Consider the following 19,745-nt stretch of genomic DNA (forward strand, 5'->3'; position numbering starts at 1 on the left):
CAAGCTCTTATGTTGATTCCCGAAGGTCCACATCTGTACTAACCCTCAGTTGCCCACTTTGTCACCTGCTCATCAGTGTCCACTGCAGAGCTCCTTCCCTCCCTATCTCAGGTATCCATTCCCAATGGGGGCTTCTGGTGTTTTCCCCCTGGCATACTCTATGTGTCTGTGAGTCCTCATCTCAGGGTCAGCTTCTGGGGGAGGGCAGATCCCATTTTAAGACATGAAGGACAGGGGAGTTCCCGTTGTGGCTCAGTGGTTAATGAATCCGACTAGGAACTATGAGGTTGAGAGTTTGATCCCTGGCCTTGCTCAGTGGGTTAAGGATCTGGCGTTGCCATGAGCTGTGGTGGGGGTCGCAGACGCAGCTCGGATCCTGAGTTGCTGTGGCTGTGGTGTAGGCCGGCAGCTACAGCTCCGATTCGACCCCTAGCCTGTGAACCTCCATATGCGTGGGTGTGGCCCTAGAAAAAGGCAAAAAGACAAAAAAAAAAAAAAAAGACATGAAGGACAACTGTTGGTTCAGGGCTACCAGGTGCTTCACACTTTATATGGGTTTCACATTTGATCACTCCACACAGTAACCCCGATTGGCAGAGATGATTACAGACAGTCCTCAATTTAAGATGGTTTGACATTAGCGTTTTCGACTTCACAATGTGTGAAAGCATTCAGTAGAAATTGAACTTTGAATTTTTTTTTTTTTTTTTTGGCTTTTTAGGGCTGCAGTTGCGGCGTATGGAGGTTCCCAGGCCAGGGGTCTAATCGGAGCTGTAACCACTGGCCTACGCCAGAGCCACAGCAATGCGGGATCCGAGCCGGGTCTGCAACCTACACCACAGCTCACGGCAACGCCAGATCCTTAACCCACTGAGCAAGGCCAGGGACCGAACCTGCAACCTCATGGTTCCTAGTCAGATTCGTTAACCACTGCGCCATGACGGGAACTCCCTGAACTTTTAATTTTGATCCCTTCCCAGGCTAGTGATATGTAGTAAGGTACTTTCTCATGATGCTCAGCAGTAGCAGCGAGCCTCAGCTCCCAGTCAGTCATATGCTCACAATGGTAAAGAAGGGATACACTTACAACTGTTCTTTTACTTTCAGTACGGTATTTAATAAATCACATAAGCTATTCAACACTTTATTATAAAATAGTTTTGGAGTTCCTGTCGTGGCTCAGTGGTTAACAAATCCGTCTAGGAACCATGAGGTTGTGGATTCGATCCCTGCCCTTGTTCAGTGGTTTAAGGATCTGGCGTTGCCATGAGCTGTGGTGTAGGTTGCAGACGCGGCTTAGATCCTGTGTTGCTGTGGCTCTGGCGTTGGCCCGTGGCTGCAGCTCCAATTCGACCCCTAGCCTGGGAACCTCCATATGCCTCGGGAGCAGCTCAAGAAAAGGCAAAAAAACAAAAAATAAAATAAATAAATAAATAAATAAAATAGTTTCATGTTCGATCTTGCTCAACTGCAGGCTAATGTGAGTGTTCTGAGAAAGTTTAAGATAGGTTAGGCTAGGCTTAGCTAAGCTAAGGTATGATGTTTAGTAAGTTAAATGTATTAAATGCATCTGCAATTTCTATTTTCCACTTACGATGGATTTAGTGGGATGTAACCTGAATGTAAGTTGAGGAAGAGCTGTATTCCTGTTTTTTTTGTTTTTGTTTTTGTTTTTTGTCTTTTTTAGGGCCACACCCATGGCATATGGAGGTTCACAGGCTAGGGGTCCAATCGGAGCTGTTGCTGCTGGCCTACACCAGAGCCACAGCAACACCAGATCCGAACTGCGTCTGTGACCTACACCACAGCTCACGGCAATGCCGGATCTTTAACCCACTGAGCGAGGCCAGGGACGAAACCCGCAACCTCATGGTTCCTAATCAGATTCGTTTCCGCTGCACCACGACTGGAACTCCTGTATTCCTGCTTTTAAAGAGAAGGGATGTAGACCCCTAGCCTGGGAACCTCCATATGCTGCGGGTGCGGCCCTAGAAAAGGCAAAAAAAAAAATAAGTAAGTAAGTAAATAAATAAATAAATAAATAGAAAGGATGTAAATCAGCTATGATGGAAAAGTAAAAATCATAAAATAAAAAAATAAATTAAAAAAAAATAAAGAGAAGGGAGATGGAAGAACACGTCTGACCCACTCAGTTCCTTCACTGCAAAGCTGGTCACCAGACCCCTCTCTCCTCACCAGGTCCTGGAGGGGAGATTTTAGTGCCTTAAACCTGCCTGGTAGGAGGTGACGGGGCCTGTGGGTTCCCATTCTCTTCTAACCCAAGTTTCTGAGACCTGATGCCGGGGAATCTTTTATTGAGAAGCTGAGCATCAGGGGCTCCTGGAGATGGCTCTGTAAGGCATAGGGTCTTTTCAGCTGGAAGAGCCTGTCTCTGGTGTTCCCGTCATGGCTCAGTGGTTAAAGAATCTGACTAGGATCAATGAGGTTGTGGGTTCGATCCCTAGCCTCACTCAGTGGGTTAAGGATCCAGCGTTGCCATGAGCTGTGGTGTAGGTCACAGACACGGCTTGGATCCCATGTTGCTGTGGCTGTGGCTTAGGCTGGCGGCTACTGCTCCGATTTGACCCCTAGCCCGGGAAACTCCATATGCTGCGGTTGTGGCCCTAAAAAGCAAAAATAAAAATATAAATAAATAGAAAAAACTCTCAGGCCAATGCTGACACTCAGGAGGCCCAGAGAATGGTAGTCACTGGAGGAGGACACTTATTGCTCATGTACAAGCCTGAAGGTCAAGGTGTGTGTGAAAGTCATGCAGAGTAAGGGACCCTCGATGGTCATACAGCTGGACCACTCCTGGAAATTTAGGCTGCAGTGTAATTGTATTTTAGGCTCATGAGTGAAAGTACATGCATGGTGACCTTGGAGAGTGAACTATTCAAATAAATGTCTATGCTCAAAGAAATCACAGCTAATACTTGATGTAGTGGATTGAGTAGTGTTCCTAAAAAGATATGTTCTAACATATCTTTGTGTGTGTATGTCTTTTGTCTTTGTCTTTTTAGGGCCACACCCACGGCATACGGAGGTTCCCAGGCTAGGGGCCCAATCAGAGCTGTTGCTGCCGGCCTACACCAGAGCCACAGCAACGCCAGATCCAAGCCGCGTCTGTGACCTACACCACAGCTCTTGGCAACACTGGATCCTTGACCCACTGAGAGAGGCCAGGGATTGAAGCTGCAACCTCATGGTTCCTAGTCGGATTTGTTTCTACTGCCGGCCACGACGGGAACTCCTATTCTAATGTATCTTAAGTTCCAACAGAACATCGATAACAGAGATCAGTTCTAACCCCCATATCTGTGAATATGGCCTTATTGGAAATAAAGTCTTTGTCGATATAATTAAGGATCTCAAGATGAAATTTAACCTGAGTTTAGGCAGGGCCTAATACGAGAAAGGAATGCCTTCATAAAAAAAGAGGAAGAGTTGAGACACAGAGACAGAAAAAAGCCATGTGATGACAGAGGAATCTCTGCCAAGAACTACAAGGATTGCTGGCAGAGAGGCATGGGATGAATTGCCCCTCAGATCCTTCAGAAAGAACCAACTCTGCTAAAACTTTGATTTCAGTCTTCCGGATTAAGTTTTATTGTTTAAAACCACCCAGTTTGGAGTTCCTGTAAGGAACCAGACTAGGTATCCATGAGGACTCAGGTTCAATCCCTGGCCTCAATCAGTGGGTTAAGGAAGCTGCGGTGTACGCCACAAATGCTGCTCAGATCCTGCATTGCCATGGCTGTGGTGTAGGCAACTGTAGCTCCATCCAATTCGACCCCTAGCTTGGGAACTTTCATATGCTGTGAGTGAGGACCTAAAAAGCAAAAAATATTCAAATAAAAATAAAAAAAATAAAACCTCCCAATTTGATCATTTGTTATGGCAGCCCAAGGAAACTAATACATTTGTCTATTTTGTTTACAGTCTGCCTCCCCGGTGGGCTCCTAAACCTCAGGAGGGCCAGGAGTTTTGTCTGGTTTATTCTCTTCTGTGTTTCCAGGAGGAGGCCCGTAGTAGATGCTCAATAAATATTTATTGCATGTCCGTGTATCAAGTGCTCAGTACGTGCCTGGCACTCTTCTTTTACAAGGCATAAATCGCTTCGCACTCATTGCAACCTTCTAAAGCAGACACTATTATTAAGCCCATTTCAAAGGGAAGCAAACTGAGGTTCACACCGGAACGTCTAGCCTATCAAAAGAAGTGCCCTGGATAACGGTCAACTACAATAAAGAGAATCAGAAGAGTAGGAGCTCGAAGGGACACATGGCAATAACCATAGAGCTGCCATTCCTCCATTTGGAAATTGGAGGCACTACCCCGTTTTGCCCACAGCGTGGAGCCCGGAAAATCACTGAAGGTTGCACCTGCGCAGGCGCCCTTACCCACAAGGCCTCCTGCGCCGGCGCACATTGCTCCGCCCCCTTTTGCAGCACTCATAGCGGCACTTTACGACTCTCCCTCTCATTTCTCCGGTAGGAACCGCAGCCCGCCCCGCCCCTCGTGTTTAATAGGCCTGCCTTACTCCGCGTGGATTGGTTGGCCTTCCCATGAGCCCCGTGCTGACTGGCTCGCGTTGCTGCCACTCCATTTCAGCCTAGTGGCGCGCAGAGCTGCAGCTACCGGCGGGAACGTGAGCGGCGGCGGCGGAAGTAGCCCACGAGCCTAGTCCCCGCCGACACCATGGTGAGGGCGGTGCGACAGGGGAGCCGGCCGCCAAGGGCCCTCCGGGCGGGTGTTGGTTCAGGGGCGTTGTGGAGCCAGCCTGTAATTTGGGCCTTGAGTCCTGCCCCTTCGCCCAAGGTGGGGAGAACAGGCCGGAGAGTGGAAGAGCTTCTCCCAGGACACCAAGCACGTCGGTCTCGGGGGAGCTTGGGATTGGATAGAAGTGAAATCATAGTATGGCAGTCTGGCAGCAGGCTTCCCATTTTGCAGATGGGGAAACTGAGGCCAGAGAGGAAGGGGACCTGCGGAAGGGCCCGGTGAAGGCAGCAGAGTGAGTTTTCGGACGGGGAAATGGCTCCCAGTGTATCCGACCCGATCTGACAGTAAAGCTAGAGCACCAGGCAGTAGGGGGCCGGCCTTCTTTCTCAAATTCAGCCAACCTGGGGAATTTCGGGGGTTGTACTGCCCTTAGAATGCTAGCTGCGCAACCTCCTATGCCTCTCCTTTTCAGACTAAAAAGCAGACCCAAAGCAGGGTTAACTTCTTCCGGGGTCACACAGCATATGGTTCCAGGGGAAGAGGGAGCGTTTTCAGCCATGGATGGGCTAACCGTATCCCAGTTTAGAAAACAAAAAAATCGAGGCCCTGGCAGGAAGTCTCCCCAGGGCCATGCCATCTCACAAGTTGTGGAAGTTGGAGATCTAAACCAGCGTGCCTGTGTCCCCAGTGAGTGACAGACAGGGAAATGGAGGCCCACACAGAGGAATTGAGCTGGGAGAGAACCTGGCCCATCAGCCCTCGAGTCCTCTAAGATGGTCGCTGCACATTTTTCGGAGCTGACCATGAGGGTTCAGTAATTCTTCTGGTCATTGTAGGGATGGAGAGAAGGGAGCAGCTTCGTTCTCTCTGTTCGTCTCTATGGAGGGTAGAGTTGGTCTGTGGAAGAATCCATTTGTTAAGCTCCATGGAGACAGGATCTCTGTTTTATCCTCATATATTCCCAGAGCCTAGAACAGTGTCTGTGCAAAGTACAGATTCATTCATTAGGCCTGTTTCCACCTTCTGAAGCGTGTTCAGGAGTGGCTAAGGCATTACACACTGCCTGTTCCTTGTGGTCGGGGTGGGGTGGAAACCAAGCCAAGGTCTGGGTGAGGGAGTGGGTGATCAGCAGCTTCCTGAGTTGGGAACCTCAGGACACCATTAAATCCAGTCGTGGAAGTTCCCGTTGTGGCACAGCAGAAACGAATCCGACTAGTAACTATGAGGTTGGGGGTTTGATCCCAGGCCTTGCTTAGTGGATTAAGGATCCAGTGTTGCTGTGAGCTGTAGTGTAAGTTGCACATGTGGATCAGATCCCATGTGGCTGTGGCGCAGGCTGGTGGCTGTAGCTCCAATTCGACCCCTAGCCTGGGAACCTCCATGTGCCATGGGTGCGGCCCTAAAAAGCAAATAAATAAATGTATCTAGGTGTGGATGGACCTAGACCTGAGGGCCAGACCCCAGATGTTCTGAGAAAGGCTAGAGAAAAGAATTCTCTTCCCTGAAGCTTTTTATGACTTTCCAAATTCCACACAGCCCTTGCTCCCCCTGAACTGGGTGATCTGCCCTCTCCTGTATCCCTGGCACCTTCATGCTTTCCCCCACCCCAGCATACCCCTCGCTTTCAAGTTCACCAGGATCCTCCTCTTCCTTTGGCCTTTGTCTCCAACATCGTTTGGGAACAAGGAAGTAGATATGACCACTGCTGCGGTTGTTGAAGTCTTGGAGGGCTGTCCCAATGCCACCTTTCCCTACCTGAGCTTCTCCTTTTCCTTGTCTTGTGAGGTGTGGCAAGTATTCCCCACCCCACCCCACCCCTGTCACCACCCCCTGCCTGGAGTGCCTCCCTGGGTGGTATGTGCTATATTTGTCAGCAAATATTTACTGAGTCCCTTGCATGTGCCTGGCCCAGTGTTCAGCACTGGACAAAGTCCACACCCTCTGAATTTTCCAGTCTAGCAAGAGGCTTGGTGTTTCCAGTCTAGCCAGGGAGACATAATAAATAAACAAGTTAATTAGAGACTGGCTATACCCTATAATAGAAGCAGAGGGTGGCCCAGGTGGAAACCTCATTCCCTTGATGGGGTTATAATGAGGGGCTGGCTGAAGCAGAAGTCACCAGCCTGGGGGAGGGCACCCCAGGTAGAGGGAACCAAGGAACAAAGTTTGACCAACAGCACCAGGCATGGTGTAAAGAAGTGAGCGGGCCAGTTTGCTAGAGCCGTGTCAGGCCTGGCTCTGTGGCTAGCCGAGGGAGCGGGTGTGCAGGGGAGGGTTTTAAGCAGGTGCTGGTTCCATCTGTGTCGCTGCCGTCCTCTGAGGTCACACTGCTGGCAACAGCTGCAAAGGCTGTGGGTCCTCCAGGGCTGTGCTACTGGTAGCTGGGACAGGATGGTAGCTTGAGAGAGACAGCCTGAAGGCAAGGTATGCCATAAAAGGACATCTGTGGGTCTTCTGCTAACAGGCATCAGTCTGCTTTCCCCGGCTTTACCCAGACCTTGCTCTGTATCCTTGGGTGTCCCTCCTAGCTGCTGGTACCTCATCTAGAGGGGCCTTGGCTGTGCTACTCCTACTCCCTCCACCTCTCCACACAGTCCATTTTCATTCTCACCTTCCAGGACAGGGGCTGGCCTGGCCCTGTCCCCGTCTCCGGTGATCTGGGAGGAGGACTCAAGTGTGTCATTGCCCTGGTCCAGATTCCCGTTGTGGACACAGCAAACAGGCTTGTCCAGGAAAACCCTGAGCTTCTCTATAATAAAATACCACCTGGCTGTGTGGCTCCCGCATGCGTATCTGAGCCTCCTGTTCTTTTTCCACAGCTTGCTGTGCTCAGGCAGCATCAGACAGATGTGTTCCTTTTTCTTTTTTCCTTTTTTAGGCCCACACCTGCAGCATATGGAAGTTCCCAGGCTAGGGGTGGAATTGGAGCTGCAGCTGTCAGCCCATACCACAGCCACAGCCACGCGGGATTAGAGCTGTGTCTGTGACCTATACCATAGCTCACTTCAACGCCGGATCCTTAACCCACTGAGCAGTGCCAGGGATCGAACCCACATCTTCATGGATACTGGTTGGATTTGTTTTCACTGTGCCACAACAGGAACTCCAGACAGATGCATTCCAGAGGAGGGGGCAGGGGCTGTGTGTTGCCTGCGTGGGGACCCCCAGCTGCCTTCTGGGACCAGCCACCTCTCCACGTGGCGCCTTCCTCCTCTTTATCTTGCCCCTCCAGGAAGCCAGTGCAGGAAGTGGGCTTGGGCCCAGCTTCCTGCCACTGCTGGATCTCCCCCAGGTGGCTCTTCTCAGAGAAGGCCTGTGGGATGTGGCATCCGCCACCCCCACCCCAAGCCCTTCCATAGGGAGCCGTTCTCTGGGGGTGGAGGGCCTCTTCACAGAGAGGCCTTACGGTCCCCACCACCTGGAGAAGTGGCTGCCCCCTATTGGGAGTGTGAAGGGTGGGCTGGAGCTCTCCTGCAAAGAACTCTGGGGGGTCAGGCCAACTTAGAATTCCCAAGTCGCTAGGGCAAGGTGTCATCCTCCCTGAGACACTGTCCCATATTGTGGGGCCCTTGGTCTAGAACCTTCACCTGGCCCTACTGGATAGGCTGTCATTGGACCTTGGACCCAGGCACTCCCATCCAAGTCACCCTTCTGGAGACCCAGAGACAGGGTCTAGCATGTGGGTTGTGATTTGCATTCCCAGAATGAAAAGAGCTGATTTCTTTCCCAGTTACACTATATGTTTTAAAAAAAGAAATTCGGGGAGTTCCCACTGTGGCTCAGTGGTTAATGAATGCAACTAGAAACCATGAGATTGCGGGTTCCACCCCTGGCCTTGCTCAGTGGGTTAAGGATCCTGCATTGCTGTGAACTGTGATGTTGATCGCAGACACGGCTTGGATCTGGCATTGCTGTGGCTCTGGCACAGGCCAGTAGCTACAGCTCCAATTGGACCCCTAGCCTGGGAACTTCCATATGTCGCGGGTGTGGCCCTAGAAAAGACAAAAAAAAAGAAACTCAGGACTCCCATGTTCCGGCAGGTTAAGAATCTGGCGTTGCCTCTGCCCTCTGCTGTGGCTCTGGTTACATCTGTGGTATGGATTTGATTCCTGGCCCAGGAATTTCTGCATGCTGCGAGTAGATCAAAAAAATAAAATCAGTAATAATGGAAAAAGAACTATCTTGAAGGTTCACCTTATCTGGGTGGGTTTTTAAATTCCATCCTTTTGTCTCCTGGCCCTTGTGGTAACCACAGACTTTTTCTGAAATGTTTCTTCCTCTCACCTGCTCAATTTCTCTCTCTGAACGGGGGCTAAGATGTGGCCTCCTCAGATCACGAGGACTCCCAGTTGCATTGTGCCTAGCCCATTCACTCTTGGTTCAGTCAGGGCTGTCCCCACCCCCACCTCAGACGTGGGCCTAGCATGAGCTGGCTGCTGACTGTTGGGGGTCAACCCAAGCTCAGTCTCTGAGCCGCAATATCCCCATCCATGAAGTGGGTGTGATGATAACCACCTACAGTGCTGAAAACAAAAGGGCTAGCTAGAGTTGTGTGTATTAACATGGATACATCTCAGAAATGTCAAAAAACAAGCAACAGCAGGACCTGTGTGCTGTGATGCTGCTGATAAGCACAGAGGGCTGGTGCTATCATCAGAGGTGTGAGTATCTGCAGCTACAAAGAAATGTCCAGAATGGTCAGTACCAAGACCAGAGGGCAGCTGCCTCTGAGATTGGCAGGGAAGGGGTCTGAGACTTTTCTGTCCTAAATGTGTGTTTCCTGGAGTTGGGCAGAGTTTGGAGAAGGCATTTCTGTCGTGGGGTGCGTGCTCCTGCACCCCTAATATTGGGACTGGAGTCTCAGCCCTGCCTGGGTGGGGGGGCCCACAGCACTAATGAAACAGACAAGTCATGTGTTTGTGTTCGCCTTTCAGCTTCCCTTGTCGCTGCTGAAAACAGCTCAGAATCACCCAATGGTGAGTACATACTGGTCTGGGATGGAGAGTTTCAGTGGGGACACTGGGCAAAGGGTCAGGTGTCTCTAGCCAAACCCGCTTCCTCCCTGTCCATAGAGTAGCAGCTTGTCCTGTTCTCCTTCCCATGCATGTTAGGACCTGCTGCTGATCAAAGTAATACAGGCTTATTAAAAAGCTCAAATATGGTGTTCCCTCATGGTTTAAGGATCTGGTGTTGTCACTGCTGTGGATCTGGTCACTGCTGTGGCACGGGTTTGATCCCTGGCCTGGCAACTTCCACGGGCTGCAGGCATGGCCAAAAATTTTTTAACATAGTGGAGTTCCCATCGTGGCTCAGTGGTTAACGAATCTGACTGGGAACCATGAGGTTGCAGGATCGATCCCTGGCCTCGCTCAGTGGGTTAAGGATCCGGCATTGCTATGAGCTGTGGTGTAGGTCGCTGACGTGACTCAGATCCCATGTTGCTGTGGCTGTGGTGTAGGCTGGCGGCTACAACTCCAATTTGACCCCTAGCCTGGGAACCTTCATATGCTGCGGCAGCAGCCCAAGAAATGGCAAAAAGACCAAAAAAAAAAAATAATCAAACACTAGAGATTCATAGAAAGTAAAAGCCCCTCTCCATTAATCTTCCTATTAGTTTAACTACTCTTTGATATATACACAGCTAGACCTCTGGTGTTTGTGTGTATGAATGTGAATTAATTTGTTTTTCTTTTTGTGAATGATTTTTTAAAATCATGTAATATGCATTCCTTAAACTGCTTTTTTTTTTTTTTTTTTTAGGTTTTTAGGGCTACACTCGCAGCATGTGGAGGTTCCCAGGCTAGGGGTTGAATTGGAGCTGTTGCTGCCAGCCCATGCCATAGCCACAGCAACGCGGGATCCAAGCCATGTCTGTGACCTACACCACAATTCATGGCAATGCCGGATCCCCAACTCACTGAGCGAGGCCAGGGCTCGAACCTGCAACCTCATGGTTCCTAGTCGGATTTGTTTCTGCTGAGCCACAACGGGAACTCCTTAAGCTGCTTTTGTTCATGGTGCAGTGTGGTGTCTGTCAGTGTGTTCTGTAGTCTTTCCTTTTCTTGTTCAGGTGCTATTCCTAAATCATGCAATTCAACCTTTCAAAGTGTACAATTTAGGGACATTCATTATATTCATAGTGTTGTGCAGCCACCACCTCGATGTAGTTGCAGAGCAATCCTATCACCCCAGAAAGAGACCTGGTCTCCAGTAGCAGTCGCTTCAATCCCAGCCTCTGACAACCACTAATCTGCTTTCTGTCTCTGGATTTGCCTATTCTGGACATTTCCTGTAAATGGGATCATATACTGTGTGGCCTTTTGTGTCTTGCTTCTTTCACTCAGCCTGAAGTTTATTTTTTATTTTTTATTTTTTGTCTTTTTAGGGCGGCACTTGTGACATGTGGAGGTTCCCAGGCTAGGGGTCTAATTGGAGCTGCAGCCACTGGCCTACACCTATAGCTCACAGCAACGCCGGATCCTTCACCCCCTGAGCAAGTCCAGGGATTGAACCTGCACCGTCATGGATATTAGTCAGGTTCATTAACTGCTGAGCCACGATGGGAACTCATCACTCAGCCTGAAGTTTTCAAGGTATCTCCACGTAGTAGCATGTGTCAGGGTTTCATTCCTTATGGCCAGGTGATAATTCCATTGTATTGAAACCCCACGTTTTATTTATCCATTTGTCTACTGGTAATGGGCATTAGGGTTGTTCTACATTTTTGACTATCTGAATGTTTTGGCTGCTGTGAGCCTCCGTGTATGCACACGTTTTTCCATAGATGAATACCATCATTTCTCTTGGGCAAGTAGCTGAGTCGATTCTATTTTATTTTATTTTATTTTATTTTATTTCATTTTATTTTATTTTATTTTATTTTATTTTATTTATTTCTGTAACCCCCCAATGCTTTTTTAAATCTTGCCTTTTCCCAGCAGTAACATGTCTTTAAAATGATGTGCTTTTCCCCAAACACATCAAAATAGATGAGTAATTATTGCAGTGAAAACCAGTGTTTCCAGACCACCGAAGCTTACACACGTGCTATCCCTAGCCACCCTGTTACCCTAACCATACTTGTTCCTTTAAAGATTCCTGGGTTTTGGAGTTCCTGTTGTGGCTCAGCAGAAATGAATCTGACTAGCATCCATGAGGACGCAGGTTCGATCCCTGGCCTCGTGCAGTGGGTTAAGGATCCGGCGTTGCCGTGAGCTGTGGTGTAGGTTGCAGATGTGGCTCAGATCTGGCATTGCTGTGGCTGTGGTGTAGGCCAGTGGCTACAGCTCCAATTTGACCCCTAGCCTGGGAACCTCCATATCCCTCGGGTGCGGCCCTAAAAAGAAAAAGATTTGTGGGGTTTTTTTCCCCCACAAACAAACAGAACGGTTTTCGTCGCAGGAAGTCTGCAGTGCCTAGCAAAGTGTACAGTGAAAGCAGAGGCCGTTGCCCAGCAAGACAGGCCTCTGACGAGGAGGCCTGGGTGCTGGGTGCTGTAGCCACTGAGTCCTAAGAGCAGCTGAGGACATGTCTGAATGAGGTTCGGTGGGGGTCACCAGCTCTTAGGGTAGGGCTGCACCTTCCTTGGGCCTGAGACTGACGGACCCATTTCTCTCCAGTTGGTAGAGCTCAAAAACGGGGAGACATATAATGGGCACCTGGTGAGCTGTGACAACTGGATGAACATCAACTTGCGTGAGGTGATCTGCACATCCAGGGTGAGTGCCCTGCACCCCAACTCTGCACCCAATGCCCGGGGGCCTTCAGGCGGCGCTGGTCTGATGGGGGTAGGGAAGCATGGAAACTATGTGGCCAGGAATGTGCACTTGTACCCAGGGCTTACAGAGCCTTAGAGTCCTTGCTTCCAAGTGGGGTTGCAGGCCTCTCCCTGGGCCTTGTGGGAGGAGTGGAACAGGACATACCTCAGCCCTTACGGCTGGTCATCCTGTGGGGGTGGGGCTTGTGGAGGGGCGGGGCCCGAGGGACTGGGTGGTGTGGAAGGTTGACGGACAAGGTTCCTAGTTCCTCTAGTGCCCTGGACTTTGCACCTGTGGGGATGCTGCCTGGCAGGTATCGAGCTGCCCCCCCATCCCCCACCCTCTGGTGCCTCATCATCTTCTGCTGCCTTTGGTCCTGGCTGACTGTGGATGTTGCCCTCCGGGCGGACCATGGTGGTGCTGCTGTGGGATGGCCAGGCCACCAGGGGGTTTGTTTCTCCTGAGGCCTGAAACCAGGAAGGGCAGGGCCAGGGCTGGGGACAATGGTCCCAGGGTCACAGGCCTTCCCTGTCCTGGGATGATCCACAAAGGGAAGAGGACAAGGACAGTGGTGAAGGCAGGACTCCATCCCACTAACCTGCAGTGGGTTCTGCTGGAGCGTTCCTTTTACCTTGCTTCAGGGGCGGAAGCTGCTGGCAGGCCCAGCCAGGGTGGGGCTGTACTGAGCTGTGGGCAGCATGCCCCCAGGGCTCTCCATGCCAGCCACTCTTTCCCCTGGTCTGCCCTGGATATTTCACACCCAAAAAACGCAGACAGGTGAGCATGACCCCCTCCCCTTGCCTGCTCAGCTCTGTGCCCTACTTCTTGGGACTGTGCTCCTGGTGGCAGGTGTTTGGGCATTTCCAGTGTGGCGGTGGCAGATAGTACTGCTGAGCACGTGGCCTTCTGCACGTGGCCAGTAGGTCTATGTCTGCTTCTGGGGACCTGGAACCCATCACTGGGTCTCAGGGCAATGTCAGTCTGGCCTCCGGGGCCAGCTGAGACTGGACACATGGCTCCCCCTGAGGAGTCCCCCTCTGTGAGCCAGCAATTGGGAGGAGAGGCTGGTATGAGGTACATTCTCAGGGCATCCGACGTCCTCATCTATAAACAGGTGATGGTGGTGGCCCCTCCCTCCCTTGGGTAGCTGACAGCTGGATGCAGAGACCCCAGGGGGCTGAGAAAACAGGGGAGAGCAAGGGTTGGGAGGCATTTAGCTGTCCCCTTGGAAAGCAGAGTAAGCCCTGTTCTACAGGGAGCACGCTGGGCTTGGCCTGCCCTTGGCTGAGGGAAAAGCTAGCACTGAGCGGCCAGCCCCAGTCCTGGCCCTGAGTTTCCACAGAATCAGTTTCTGTCTGGCTGTATTTTGCATCCCCACGGACTTGGCCCCTTGCCTGCCTTTCTGGGAAAGGAATGCTCCGAGGCCTCTTGAGGTTCCTGCATGGATTGGGGGCTCTTCTGTGTGTTCCTGGGAAGAGTTGGCCTTCAAACATTCCATTTGTCCCCATCGAGTGCCTCCACTGGGCTGGGCTCGAGTGGCCCAGGCACTGCTGACGAGTGTCATGCAAGAGAACCGGGGGTTTCAAGGAGGCAGCTGGAGTTAGACACAAAAATGTGGGACCAGTGTGTGTGCAAAGTGCTGGGGGCCAGAAGCCCACTGTGTATGTTCCAGAAAGTTCCATCTGGAAGGCGCATTCAGTGCCAAGAGAGGGCGGCCAGGGTGGGGCTGGATCTCAGGCCCTCTGGAGCCACACTGAGGAGTTTGGACCTCGTCCTTGGGCCAACAGGGCTCTGATTGGGATCTAAGCAGGGAGATGTCTTGGTCTGATTCTGGGGGTGGAGAGTTGCCCCGGCTTCTGGCTTGGGGCAGCAGGGGTGGGGCCGGAGAGCTGTCTGATAGATGAGGCCCTGGGCTCCTGCCCAAGGGCAGTAGGAGGCGGGGTCAGGGGAAGGCCTTGTGCTGGTCACAGGGTATGTGGTAGTGTGGGTGGTGGGGAGATAGTCAGCATCCTAAGAACCACAGGGTTGGCATTGCTTGTGAGCCTGTGGCTTTACAAGTCCCCTTGTCTCTTGGAGTTCTCATCATGGCTCAGCAGAAACGAATCTGACTAGCATCCCTGACAATGCAGGTTCGATCCCTGGCCTCGCTCAATGGGTTAAGGATCCACTGTTGCCCTGAGCTGTGATGTAGTTTGCAGACACAGCTTGGATCCCGTGTTGCTGTGGCTGTGGTGTATGCTGGCAGCTGTAGCTCTGATTCGACCCCTAGCCTGGGAACTTCCCTATGCCTCGGGTATGGTCCTAAAAAAAGAACAAAAAAGACAAGTTCCCTCATTTTTAGTCTCCATCAGCTCCCCTGAAAACTGGCATCACCTGGAGGTTCCCCTGGCTGGCCTCCCAGCCCTCTTCATCCATCACACAAGGTCTTTATCCTGCTCACCTGTGTCCTGTGCCCAGCTCAGACCCCGTCATGAGCTACTTGGGTGAAGGAAGGAGTCAGGGCACGTAGAGAGGGTTCAGAAGGTGAGTTCTGGAAGGCTGGGGCAGAATTTAGGAAGGATCTGGCTGTGGCAGCACCTGGCATATGGGACAGCCTCACCCCTTTCTGGGCTTTGGGCTGCATCCTACACCAGAGGATAGGCCAAGGACACACAGGCCTTCTCACACGGCCCCACCCCGCCCTCCCTCAGGCGTGAAGGGCTGCCAGGGGCCCAGAGAGATCCTGCTGGGGGGTGGCCCCTCCTGTATTGCGTCCAGGACAGAGAACTTGGCAGACTGAGGGTAATGCCAGGTGCCCCTGCAGCATCTATCCACACCCCACCCCAACACAGGTCTGATACCCCACCCCACCCCTCGCAGGACGGGGACAAATTCTGGCGGATGCCCGAGTGTTACATCCGTGGCAGCACCATCAAGTACCTCCGCATCCCTGACGAGATCATCGACATGGTCAAGGAGGAGGTGGTGGCCAAGGGCCGTGGCCGCGGTGGCCTGCAGCAGCAGAAGCAGCAAAAGGGCCGTGGTATGGGGGGTGCTGGAAGAGGTAGGTCTGCTCTCCGCCCTTCTCCCCTAGCAGGCTGCGCTGCTGGGGCCTCCCCACGGCAGGGCGGGCGGAGGGGGGGCGAGTGCAGCACGTGGCATCTGTCCCGGCCCAGTGTTGACATTCTTGGCCGGTGCCGTCACGATGCTGAAGGCCTGGCTCTGAGCCCCTCCTACATGGAGCTGGGGGGCTGTGACTCATGGGGCTCCTCTGTGGAACAGCTGATGCTGCTGGCTGCCGCCTGCCCTGCCCCATGACCTCAACACTGGGAGCCCAGGCTGAGCCCTGTGGCCAATGCTGACTCCCACCCACCTGGGCCCTCCTACCCCGGTTCTTGGTGCTCCCTTAGCTCCAGGTCCAGTCCAGCAGACGCAAGTGGCACCCACACAGACCTGGGACTCGAGCCCTGCCTGTGTTTCCTGGTGCTCTGGGCACCTCTCCGAGGCTCAGTTTCCTCTCCGCAGAGAGGGCTCCCAGTGCCCGCCTCACCGGGCTGCTGCTGAGGACCCTGGCCTGGCATGGGACCTTTCCCTGATGCGACTTCTTTATACAAAGCCAAGGTCACGCCTTTGTGATCAATTCCCTCCACACCATCCTGAGACTAGAAATCTGGCATAAAATTAAATTTCAGCAGTCAGCTGGGGCCTGAGCCCAGACGCCATCTGCAGACCCCACCCCTCCCTGCCTCCCCCGCTGCCAGGCTCCTGTTCTTTGAGGGACCTATCTGGCTTTGTCTCTTTCATCTGAAGGGGGCTCCTGCGTGCCCAGCCCAGGGCCTGCCCTGGGCGCTCTCAGGCAGAGCCAGGAAGGACACAGGAGCCGGCCCTGACGGGAAGGAACCAGAGGATGAGGACAAGAAGGCAGTCCAGGTGGAGGGTAGCCAAGGCCTGGGTGTAAGCAGGGCCCTCAGGATCTCAGGGCCTGTCCTGAGGGCTAGGCTCTTCACACTGGGGGCCTCCACTGTTGAGTAAACTGCCTGAAGGTGCAAGGAGGACGGGGAGAGCAAGGCTTGTTCACATGGCTCTGAACAGGGCGGCCACGGGGCCCTCAATGGCTGGTGGAAATCTCACAGGACTCCCCACATGGCCAAGCTCTGCTTGGCACAGCTGGTCTTGCCCCGTGAGAGATGAGGTTAGCAGAACTTGCCAGCATTGGCTTTTGTCCCCACGCTGCCCTTAATCCTTCTGAGACACTTTTGGACACGGCCTACTGCCGACTGCCCACCTCCCACAGCAGTGCCGCCTGTACCATGTGAAAGGTCTTCTGGGGAGTTCCTGTTGTGGCTCAGTGTGAACCCAGCCAGTATCCATGAGGACACAGGTTCGACCCCTGGCCTCGGCTCAGTGGGTTAAGGATCCGACATTGCCATGAACTACGGTGTAGGTTGAAGGTGTGGCTCGGACCCCACCTTGCTGTGGCGCAGCCTGGCAGCCATAGCTCCAATTTGACCCTTCGCCTGGGACCTTCCCTATGCCATGGATGCAGCCCTAAAAAGACAGGAAAAAAAAAAGGGGTCTGCAAACAGCCCCACCTCTGGCTTCAGACTTCGGAGCTCCCCTGCTCCCTCTGGGCCGGACACACAGAAACCCCCGATCGTTTTTCTCCTGGGCCAGATGTAAGTGGTGGTAGAGCAAGGAAAGCCTGTGTCCCCTGACACAGTCTCACAGCTGGAGGTCACTGCCCTCCTCCTGGGCTGAGTGCAGGCCTTGTTTTGGTCCTAGCTCATGTTCCTCCTGGAAGCCCCTCCTTTGTCCTGACGACCACCTCCAGCCCTGGCCCCCAGCCCTCTCTCTTCCAGGAAGCCTACCCCAAGCCCCAGCGTGACTTGGTGCCAACCTCTGTCCTCCCTGGCATCCTTTGCACCCCTGGGGGGCTGATCTTGGCCCTCATCACACTGAGAATGTTCTGGGGCCCTACTCATGCCCAGCCCTGGTCAGACGCTCCACCTCAGATTCTCAGCCTGCCCTCGCCATTGGTATAGTCACTGGTCCCATTTTAGAGAGGTGGAAGCTTAGATGATTTAGCCGTATTCTAAGGGTTCCAATTCCCGGTCCCAGTCCACAGTGAGACCTCCCCGGCCAGCTCTGCTGAAGTACCACCCCTGCTCCTTCTCTGTTCCACAGGTGTGTTTGGTGGCCGGGGCCGAGGTGGGATCCCAGGCACTGGCAGAGGTCAGCCAGAAAAGAAGCCGGGCAGACAGGCGGGGAAACAGTGAGCACCCCCTCTGCTCCCCAGAGACTGAGCCGAAATCACCAGGCATCTGCTCCCACTCCCGAGGCCGCTTTTCTACTCTCCAGTTCATAAGTCTTCCCAGCACAAAAAGAAGAGGCAGGTATCTGGGGGAGGACCCCCTGCCTGTCATCTAGCGATCCTCCCCCCTTTTTTTAGCTAGTGGTTCTACAGTTGGAAATGTTATTCTGTGCTTCTGGGTTTGTGACGTCACAGCCCACTTGATTCCTGGAAGATTCTGTTTAATGCATCTTTACAGCACTCACTCTTCTTTTAAGGGCAGGCATTTTCCCAACAGGTTTGTTCTGCATTTTGTGTTAGATCCCCGTGTGGTGAGCAGACGGGAGGTCTTTATTTTAAGCTCTTTGCACTGAGATTGACAGCCTGGAGAGTTTCCTGAAACACAGACCCCGAAATTGCCTTGTCAAAATGTATGCTCTAGAAGCTGTTCTGGGATGATGCTGGGCCCCATCCCTTCTCCTCCTCTCTCCCTCTTTGTATTACAAAAATAAAAACAAATACAACAAATACAAACTCCAAAACCATAATTCCTCTGGAACCCCTGGGCACATGTAGTAGGTAATATCCTCAGGAAATCACAGCCCCATGAAAGAAGTTTCCTTTTGCAGGCTGTGGCCTCTGGCTGAGGGGAAGCATTTCAGCGGGACTCTGGTTCCCACGTCCCTCAATGTCCTCTGACAAAAGATAAAAGGCAGTACTGGTGTCTGGGCAGTAGGGGACCCTCCCCCCTTTGTAGGGAGAGTGGGTGTCGCGGGGAGGTGGAGGAGGAAGCCCCAGGCAGGAACCAGCATGACACCGACAGTGCCCAGCGTTACCACCAGTGTTCCTCCCTCGGTCCCTGTTTTGCAAGCACCATCCACACACCAGAGTTCCCGAGAGAGAAGCTGTGAGAGTTTTTGTCAACCTTTTACCTCCTCTCCAAGTCAGGGCATTGCCTGCCCACAACTTGGTGATTTACTTGAGATGCTGAGCCAGTGCTTGTGCAGAATGCTTCCGGTGATAAGGTCTACTGACCAATTTTCCTCGGAACCACAGGTACAGCCTGGTGCTAGAAGGCCAGTTCCTGTGGGTGCAACTGCTACTGTCACCAAGTTGAGACTGGTTTTGAGGCATGATTGGAAGAAAAGGTGGTGGTGCCTGTAGAACTAACTCCACTCTCAGATCTGCAGTGGCTGGCCTCACTATCCTGGAGATCTCTGAATTAAGATTTCTCAGCCAGGAGTTCCCGTTGTGGCGCAGTGGTTAACGAATCCGACTAGGAACCATGAGGTTGCGGGTTCGGTCCCTGGCCTTGCTCAGTGGGTTAACGATCCGGCATTGCCGTGAGCTGTGGTGTAGGTTGCAGACGCGGCTCGGATCCCGCGTTGCTGTGGCTCTGGCGTAGGCCGGTGGCTACAGCTCCGATTCAACCCCTAGCCTGGGAACCTCCATATGCCGCGGGAGTGGCCCAAGAAATAGCAACAACAACAACAACAACAAAAGACAAAAAAAAAAAAAAGATTTCTCAGCCAGATCCTGTCTGGAGATCGAGGTTCCCTGCCACCCCACCCCCACCCCCATCATTGCTTCTTCCCCCTGGCCGCCCTCTAGGGACCTGCTGCTGCCTGAATCCTTGTCTGGTGACAAAGCAACACTGATACAGGTTGGGGACTGGGGTGTGGGGCCTGAGAGTGACCCTGAGAACCTCCCTCCCTTATCAGGTATGTGGGCAGGAGTCCTGGGTAGGGTGGGCTGTGCAGGGGTCCGGCTGATGGGACTGAAGGGGCAACAAGAGAAGGATGGGGAGAGGGAGAGCTGGGCTTATAACTCCCCTCCCCCATCGCCCTGGACAAAGAATCCCAAAATGGCCTCTGGGGCCTTGGTTTTGGGGGCTGGGTTTCTCCATGGTGAGGCTTTGATGAAATCAGGGGCTCTGGGTCGCGAGTCCTGCTTGGCTGCGAATGGGAAGCCCTTTAGAAGCCCCGCCCCTTCCTGCT

At 52.7% G+C, this 19,745-nt stretch overlaps 1 protein-coding gene across 2 annotated transcripts; it reads left to right on the forward strand.

The window, feature by feature from the left end:
* The first annotated feature begins 4,582 nt into the window (after positions 1-4,582).
* LSM4 (LSM4 homolog, U6 small nuclear RNA and mRNA degradation associated) lies at positions 4,583-18,284 on the forward strand. 2 transcript variants are annotated; one of them, XM_047776564.1, is made up of 5 exons: positions 4,583-4,704; positions 9,657-9,698; positions 12,342-12,440; positions 15,339-15,522; positions 17,643-18,284. In XM_047776564.1, the coding sequence occupies exons 1-5, from the start codon at positions 4,702-4,704 to the stop codon at positions 17,732-17,734; spliced, it is 420 nt and encodes a 139-aa protein (XP_047632520.1). In that variant the 5' UTR covers positions 4,583-4,701; the 3' UTR covers positions 17,735-18,284. The 2 variants fall into 2 exon arrangements, with proteins under 2 accessions (XP_047632520.1, XP_047632521.1); XM_047776565.1 differs by lacking the exon at positions 4,583-4,704 and adding an exon at positions 4,991-5,014.
* Positions 18,285-19,745: the final 1,461 nt, after the last annotated feature.

This window comes from Phacochoerus africanus, chromosome 4 (genome assembly GCF_016906955.1).
Source record: "Phacochoerus africanus isolate WHEZ1 chromosome 4, ROS_Pafr_v1, whole genome shotgun sequence".
Classification (NCBI taxonomy): Eukaryota; Metazoa; Chordata; class Mammalia; order Artiodactyla; family Suidae; genus Phacochoerus; species Phacochoerus africanus.

What these genes read in the sequence shown, in the direction of transcription:
- LSM4 (XM_047776564.1), top strand. An exon ending in AGGTGATCTGCACATCCAGG is followed by an intron (nt 12,441 to 15,338) that starts GTGAGTGCCCTG and finishes CACCCCTCGCAG; the next exon opens with GACGGGGACAAATTCTGGCG. An exon ending in TATGGGGGGTGCTGGAAGAG is followed by an intron (nt 15,523 to 17,642) that starts GTAGGTCTGCTC and finishes TCTGTTCCACAG; the next exon opens with GTGTGTTTGGTGGCCGGGGC.